Source organism: Histomonas meleagridis (assembly GCF_020186115.1).
Source record: "Histomonas meleagridis strain 2922-C6/04-10x chromosome Unknown contig_20, whole genome shotgun sequence".
NCBI lineage: Eukaryota > Parabasalia > Tritrichomonadida > Dientamoebidae > Histomonas > Histomonas meleagridis.
This window is the reverse complement of record NW_027150805.1, coordinates 2,042,527-2,051,234: the sequence shown is the minus strand read 5'-3', so window position 1 is coordinate 2,051,234 and position 8,708 is coordinate 2,042,527. Positions and strand designations below refer to the sequence as shown.

General features: G+C 26.4%; 1 protein-coding gene across 1 annotated transcript; it reads left to right on the top strand.

Moving 5' to 3' along the window:
• Nucleotides 1-5,972: 5,972 nt before the first annotated feature.
• On the top strand, nt 5,973-7,064 carry GO595_003175 (polyadenylate-binding protein RBP45B; the record flags this gene model as incomplete). The annotated part of the gene is made up of 1 exon (XM_067916166.1): nt 5,973-7,064. The coding sequence occupies one exon, from the start codon at nt 5,973-5,975 to the stop codon at nt 7,062-7,064; it is 1,092 nt and encodes a 363-aa protein (XP_067776976.1).
• Between the last annotated feature and the right edge of the window lie 1,644 nt (nt 7,065-8,708).

The following is an 8,708-nucleotide window of genomic DNA, read 5'->3' as shown; positions in this document are numbered from 1 at the left end:
GCTACTCATTAAATCCTTCAAATCATGAAATTTTTTTCTTTTTAATTACAACATCATCCTACAGAAAATTGAGACAATTCTTCTTCGATTTGTTGAAAAAGATTTTATAGTACACAAATTTCTGAGTTATCTCAAATTTTCAGATGAAACGATCGTTTCGTATTCATCTCTATCGTTGTGGTGATTTGTCCGAAAAATGATTTCTCCAATAAGGAAAAATGCAATAGAACATCGAACAATACTTGACTTACTATTAAACCTCAATTACACACGCATTCTAATCAGATAATAATCAAAAATTTACATCTTATCAATCGTATGATTAATGTGTATAATATCGATAACAAATTTTTTAATTTTAGAGCAAAATACAGAATCTCGAAAATCTCGTGTTATGAATTAGAAATTCGATAAATATCGATCCTAAAATTTAATATTGTCATCACTACTTATAATTATATTTCGTTCAATTATGTAATTTATCAAAATTATGGCACCAGAGGACTGACCAAATGCTCACATGTTTATCTTTGATGATACAAAGAAAATTCGAGGATCAAAAAAATCGTCAGAAAACTTCAATCGTTGTGTAGAAAATTTGAATTTAATCAAATTTAATTCAATCGAATGATAACATGAACTTCTTAAAAAATTTTTTAACAAAAATTTTTGTTATCATCCAGGGTAATTGCATGTTGTGATCACTCTGTTATACAAAAGCTAAAAGAAAATGTCAATACCACACATTTTTATTGTATTATACATTTATTTTTTTTAGATAGTAATTCAACAATTTCTTTATGATCTTTTTTCAATGCATATGAAAGAGCTGTTTCAAACACTTCTAATAAATTTCAAATAATATTTTTTTATAAAAAATTATTGAAATAAATATCAAATTATTTTAAAAAGTGTTTTTAGTATTAATTTTAATACTTTTTTTTTCAAGAAGCGATTTAACGATTTCTGTGTAACCATTTTTATATGCTTTCATAAGTGCTGTTTCAAATAAGCTTAATAATTTCCAAATATAATTTTGAAACAAAAATTATTAAATATAAATAATAAACAAAATAAATAAATATTCTTGCATTAACATCAATTCCTTCTTGTTCAAGAAGTAATTTGACTGCTTCTACTTGGCCATTTGCTGCAAACATTAGCGCAGTTTTAAATAAATTGAATAATTTTCAAATGTTATTTTGAAGTTATAAATTATCAAAATAAATTATAAATAAAACAAATAAAAATCATCTTTAGCATTAATTTCAATTCTTTCATGTTTTGAAAATAATTTCATCAAATTTGTTTGATTTTTTATGGACGCCATCATAAGCACTGTAAGAAATATTTAAAACGAAATTTAGAAATTATTTTAAATTATTAAATTATTGAAATAAATCCAAAATAAAACAGATAAAAGTCTTTACCATTTATATCAATCCATTTTTCTTTAAGAAGTAATTTAGCTATTTTTACATCATTATTTTTAGTAGCTTTCATAAGTGCCGAGTGAAATAATTTAAATAATTTCCAAATATTAATACGAAATATGAAATAATTAAAACAAACTTAGATGCACAAATAAGAGCTGTATTAAACGATTTAAATAAAAATCAAATGTTATTAAATAACTTTAAATTATTGATAAAAACAAAAGAAAAATAGAATATATATATCTTTATCATTGATATCTAAATCGAAACTTTTAAGAACATATTTAACAAGCTCAACATTTCCAGACATTATGCACAAAATACAAAAATTTTTTGGTATTCTATAGTTTTTATCAGCATTTTGTAGGAGAAATAAATTACCTGTTATAGATAACACGTGAATAAAATCTGATATCTTCAATTTATTTATTTTTAATAAATAAGAAAAAAGATTATAAGAACTACTTAAAATACATTTAACTCCTAATACATATGATTTTTTTACTTTACAACATTTAGATGAATAAGAGCCTTTAGAATATCTGAATTCTTGATCAATTTCTTCTAATTTATTTTCATAAATATATTTAAAGATATCATTTCTATGAAATTCAATTGCTGCTTCATATGCACCTTCAAATGTTGAATGATTTTGTTCACATAAATGAATAATTTCTTCATTTCCACCTGCAACTGCATATTTACCTGTGTTTTCCACATTTGCACCATTCATAAGTAAATATTTAAAACATTTAACTGATCCAAAAAATGCTGCATAATCATTAATGAAACATTATCTTTATTAATAAATGAACATCTTTCATAAAGTGATGGTTCAATCGTTTGATTAAAATCAAAATCATATCGTGATGATATTTCTTGAAGTTTTTCGATTTCATCTTTTCGAATTATTTTCGCAATTTCATTCGGATTAACTCCTTCTTTAACTAATTGTTTGCGAAGTTTCCAATCATTTTTTGATAGCTCTTCATAATTTCCATTACATTTTTTTCTTATTATTTTTTGAATTGTTTTTAAATTCTTTTGGTAGAGATAAAAATATTTATATTCAATTTTTTCCATAAATTTCTAACTTGATCTCGTTTACTTTCATTGTAATGGATAAAATATAAATTTTTCTTTTTTATTAATATGTTAATGTCAATCAAATCTTCTTCAAACATCTTTTCTAATAGATAACTTGATTCTTGTGATTCTAAAAACAAAAGAAATCTCACAAAAACTTGAATGATATTTGTTTTATTTTTATATTTTCCTTCTAAACTTTTCAAAAACATTAAATACATATTAAAGTCTTTCATTTGTGATGCAAACGATGAATAAACCAATAACAACTATCGCATCCCTACATGCAATGTTGTTTTAATGCTAAACATTTCTCATATTAAATAAATTTTTCTGGATTTCATATTTCCATTTTTCTAACCATCATTATCGAATAAAAATGGAAATCATCACTATTACCGGTGATAATGATTTGTGTAAGCTATTCAGAAGTGAAACACATTAACATATAAACAGTTTATTTAATATTTAACACATTTTGAATTAGTGTGTTTGCATTCTGAATTGAAATGTTTACAGCGCCGCAAATTTTTAACTTATTTTCGTCAGTTAATTCCATGAAGAACTTGAGCAGGTCCAAGTTTATCATTGTCTTTGCGTTGGTATAAAACTTATTCACTTTTGTAGCTCTATAGTCTATAGAGTTAAATGATCCCAAAGTTTCAATTCTTTTATTAATTTCATCGTAAAGCACGTCGAAGTTTTTATTTTGTTTTTTGATGTTTACTATTTGGAAGTATTTGCAATCATTTGTTACCAATACAATTCCATTCGCGAAATTCGAGATTTCATTAATTGGACATCCGAAGTTATAAGTTGCTGACACATTAATGTCGACACTTTCCAAATTTTTCGATTGTCCGATTTGCATTTGATAAACATTACCAATGTAATCGACAGCGAATATATTATTTCCGAATATTTTACACGCGACAATTCCATAATCATTGTTATTACGTGCGATTTCATAAAGTTTTTGTTTATTTTTATTATATCGATAAATAACTATCGATTGTAATTCATCGCCAACAATTATTAATGTATCATTAACAGTGATACTTGAAGTTGATCCTTGTGTATAAATTTTTGATATTTCTTTTAATTCGATGTTAGATAATGAAATGATTTCAAGTTCATAAAGTCGAATTTCATCAATAAATCCGATTAATATATAATTTTGGAATGTACAAATATGAAATGGTTCTTTCTCTAATGTTAAATTGTTATGGAAATGTAATATTTGTTCACATAATTCATATATTAATACTTGCTTATGAAACATTATAATTACAATTGTTAATGTCCCACATTTCATTGAGAGAATATTAACAATATGATTCACATCCGATAATTTCCCAATTTGCTTTTGATTGGATAATGGATGTTCAACATATGATATAAATGTATCAGATCCATTTTGTGTAACAATTAGAAAATCATTTGTTTCGGGGATTTGAGTTAAACATTTAATGTTAGTGTTGATTTTACTTTCGATTATTGATATCGAAAATCCATTCTCTTCACAGAGATACAATATATCATTAAAAACTAATAAAAATTTGTGGTCAATATACGATCCATTTGTAATTCCATTAAATTCAATTCCTTTAATTTTCATGTTTTGTAATAAAACTGGTTTATCACCTGTTAATATAAATTCTGTATTAGAGATCTTAATTATGGAATTGTGTAACCCTTCACAATAAAATGTTTTATCTAATGATTCATTTGTTAATGAGAAAACACAACACCGATCTCTTGACTCAAGGGCTATCAAACCGTCGTCTGTAAACATCAATGAAACCGCTATTTTCGATTCAATTTTTCTATATATTTTGCCGGTTTCAATCGAGTAAATGCATATCGAATCATTTGCCCATGAAGTAATAGCGAAATATTGATCACTTACAGCAATTGCTTCGGCAAATGAATCAAGATCTACTTCACAAACTATTTCTAAGTTTAAATTAAGAATAACAACTTTGCAATAATTTGGTGTTGATGAAATAATTCCAATAATTTCATCAGAGATTGAAGCACTTGTAATATTTTCGAATTGAAGCATTTGTTCATTAGAATTATTGACAGATGAATGTGTAACTTGTATATACAAAGAAGGTTGTGGCATTCCAAAACATATTGTTGGCTCATTAATTATAAAGAATTCATTACTAATTTCAATAAATCCATTTCCTGTATATTGAATTAATGAGATTTGTTCTCCATGTGCAATCAGTATATATTCATCATAAAAATATGCATTTTCTAATAATGGTATTTTTGTCGATGCAACCAATTTTAGTTTTAATGCTTCTCTTATTGTATGTGCAGAATTTTCAGTAATTCCAATTAATTCATCTTCATTAACACGATATATTTTGTTAACTTTACTTGAGTTTTGCGTGCTTTCAATTATACCCAAATTTGAAAGGTTTACAAAGAAATTTTTGCCAAATTTTGATGCAATAAAAACAATTGGAGAATTTAAAGGAATTATTTTAATAGCTGAATTAACAGATCCAATTCTTGATAATGTAATTGGTCCTGAAATATTACAATTAATTATTAATAAATTACCTCCAGTATCTGTCGCAATCCATTGATGTTGTGAAATTTGTGTCATCACACTGATTGGATGTGATGAAAATATAGTTGAAGTTTCTTGAATTAATGTTGTGTCTTTAAATAAAGACACACGATAAATCGCTGATGTTGTAAATATAATTAATTGATCAGCACCAATGACTTGAAGTTTATATGCATCAAATGGTAATGTACTTGAACATAATGGTTTACTTGGAAAGACTTTTTTGGATATGTTCAGTTCATAAATGCTAAGTTTTGTTGTGTTTTGGAACTCACGAGTTAAAATTGAAATACGTGGACATGAAGGTGAACTATCAATAAAATCAAATTGAATAATTTCTTTACAAGGAATAAAACAACTATATGTTGGCGATATTTCTGATGTTTGAGTAACCTCAAAAAATTGGATTACTTGGTTATTGAATTCAGCCATTAAGAAATAATTGTTATATGCTATCTTAAAAGGCGGGTCTGTTATGCTACCAGTAGGTGAAGCTAAGTTTCCGTGTTGAACTGTTTCAATATGATTTGATGTATTTCGAAGTGTTGCATATTGAAGATCTGCCAATATAATTAATATATTTGTTTGAGAATCTTTTGGATGCTTTATTGGAATTACATGCGATATTTCACCAAAAATATAATATTCAAACAAAGTTTGAAATCTACAATTATCATATTTTGTAAAAAGTAATTTTGAACCCTTTGCAAAAATTACCATATCCCCATTAAAACCAAATGATGATACTAATACTACATCTGAATATATTTCTGGTGAATTTAATGCTTTAACTCCAAAAGTCATCCAACAGTGATAAAAAAACGTTAACAAAAAACACCGATCATTTGGAGCACCCTAATTTAATGGCACAACTTTGGGTTGGAACTACAGAGATATGGGAAAGTGAAGAACAATTAATGAATATAGTCAGACAACAAACAGGAATTGCTCCTCTAGCATGTTGGTTTTCAAGAAATAAAGAAACAGGAACCCTAGATGGATATGGATTTATTCAATTTAATAATATTTCAGATGCTGCTACAGTTCTTCGTTTATTACAGGGAGCACCAATTCCAAACATGCCAAACGCACAATTCAAACTCAATTGGAGTAGCACAAAAGGATCTTCAGATGTCAATACAATTAGACAAGCAACTGGATATTCTGTTTATGTTGGTAACTTACCCATTTCCGTCAATGAGAGTAGGCTTTTAGAATTTTTCCGACGTTATTTTCATAGTGTTATCTCAGCAAGACTTATCAAAGGAACAGATGGAATTTCCAAAGGTTATGGTTTTGTGAAATTCAACACACAAAAAGAAGTCGACGATGCCATTCGTCTTTTAAATGGTTCGACAGAATTTGGTCGAGGGATAAAAGTTAGTGAAGCAACAGGCAACAGAGTTCATATGGAACCGAATAAAATTGATGCTTCTAACACCACATTAATTGTACAAAATATAGATCCTGAAATCGTCAAAGAAGAGACACTTTTCCAACATTTCAAACCGTATGGTAACGTTCTCAGTGTCAAATTCATTCCGGACCACCCCGACTGGGCGAACGTTACGATGGAAACCAGTGTTCAAGCAGAAAGTGCTAAAAATGCCTTACAAGGAACAAGATTCGGTGGAACTACAAAATGTGAAATACAATTTGGAAGACCTTCTGAAGATCCACTAGTAACAGTGCCTGAGGTGACAGTTCCTGTGATTAAGCCACCAAAAGTGAGCAAGAAATTTCAGGCAAAATTCTTTAATGAAACTGGTGTTGATCGTGTACTTGATGTAATACAGAGATATGCTGAATCAAATAGAGATAATACAATTATAAATGCGGATCCAACGATCTCAAATAGAATTTATTCACAGAGAATATCTAAAGAAAACTTATTAATGGAATGTGAATCTTATACAGATACAATTCCTTCCAGTATCAAAAGCTGGTATTATTAATTTTGTTAATAAAATCTGTTATTTTCTCATGGCAATTAATGGCATTTTTTACAAAAACGTTTTTGATCGATTTTAATAGAATTGTATTCAAAAAGTGATACTGATAATGACGATTATTTTGACCATTCACAGCATAAACAAAAGTGCTTGAATCAAGAAAAATTTCAATAAAATGGAAAGCAATTCGATCAAAAAATCAAATATTGACCCAGTAAATCATTACTCTTCTACTAAGCCTATGCAAGATTTAATATCTCTTGAAGAAATTATTTTTGATTTGAGTGAAAATAACATTATTGAATCTATTAATGCTTCTATAATTCTGTTAAATAGTGATGATATAGCACCTTATTCAAAATTTATTATCAGCAGAATAATATATTCATCAATTCTTTCAGAAATGAAAGATTTTGGCTTATATATTAATTTTATGAAACAAATTGAAATCAAAGAAAAAGAATTCTATGAAAACAATTATGAATTAATTAATGCATTCAAAGATTTTCTCCTTGAAATTAACACTCAAGAATCATATTTCATTCTTGAAAAAATGATTGAAACGAATTTAGTTTCAACAAGTTCAGTTAAGAACAAAAACAATTTTTATTTCGCACATCATTTTTCAAACGAACCAATAAATATATTGCAAAATCTTTATAACTCGTACAAATATCACTATGAAAGCTATGAAGAGCTATCAAAAAATAATTTTGAACTTCATAAACAATTAATTAAAGAAGGACATAATCCGAATGAAACTGCAAAAATAATTCGAAATGATTATGTTGAAAAACTTCATGAATTAACATCGAAAGGTTATTTTGATTTTAATCAAACGATTGAACCATCACTTTATGAAAGGTGTTCATTTATTAATAAAGAAAATGTTTCATTAATTGATTATGCAGCATTTTTTGGATCAGTTAAATGTTTTAAATATTTACTTATGAATGGTGCAAATGTGGAAAACACAGGTAAATATGCAGTTGCAGGTGGAAATGAAGAAATTATTCATTTATGTGAACAAAATCATTCAACATTTGAAGATGCATATGAAGCAGCAATAGAATTCCATCGAAATGATATCTTTAAATATCTTTATGAGAATATATCAGAAAAAATACAATCAATACCAAAAATGTTTGAAGATAAAATATTTAAATATATTTATAAGGATAATATTATCAAAATTAAATTAGAAAAATTAGGAGAAAAATGCGTTTCATATTTTAATTATGAAATTTTTACATATTTAGAAAAAGAAGGAATGAAAATTAATGAAAATATCATTAATGAAGCAGCAAAAACTGGAAATATTTTTCTTGTGAAATATTTCCTTAAAAATAATCAACTTCCAGAAAATATATTAGTTTTTGCTTCATTTTCCAGAAATATTGAACTTGTTACATACATTTTAAAGCAAAAAGGAATTGATATTAATGCTAAAAATATTTATTTGTTTTATTGAAAATTTATTTTAATAATTTTATATTTCAAAATAATATTTGGAAATTATTTAAATTATTTGAAACAGCACTTATGTTAGCATCTTCACATGGTTATCTAGAAATCGTTAAATTACTTCTTGAACAAGAAGGAATTGATATTAATGCTCAAGATATTTATTTATTTTATTTATAATTT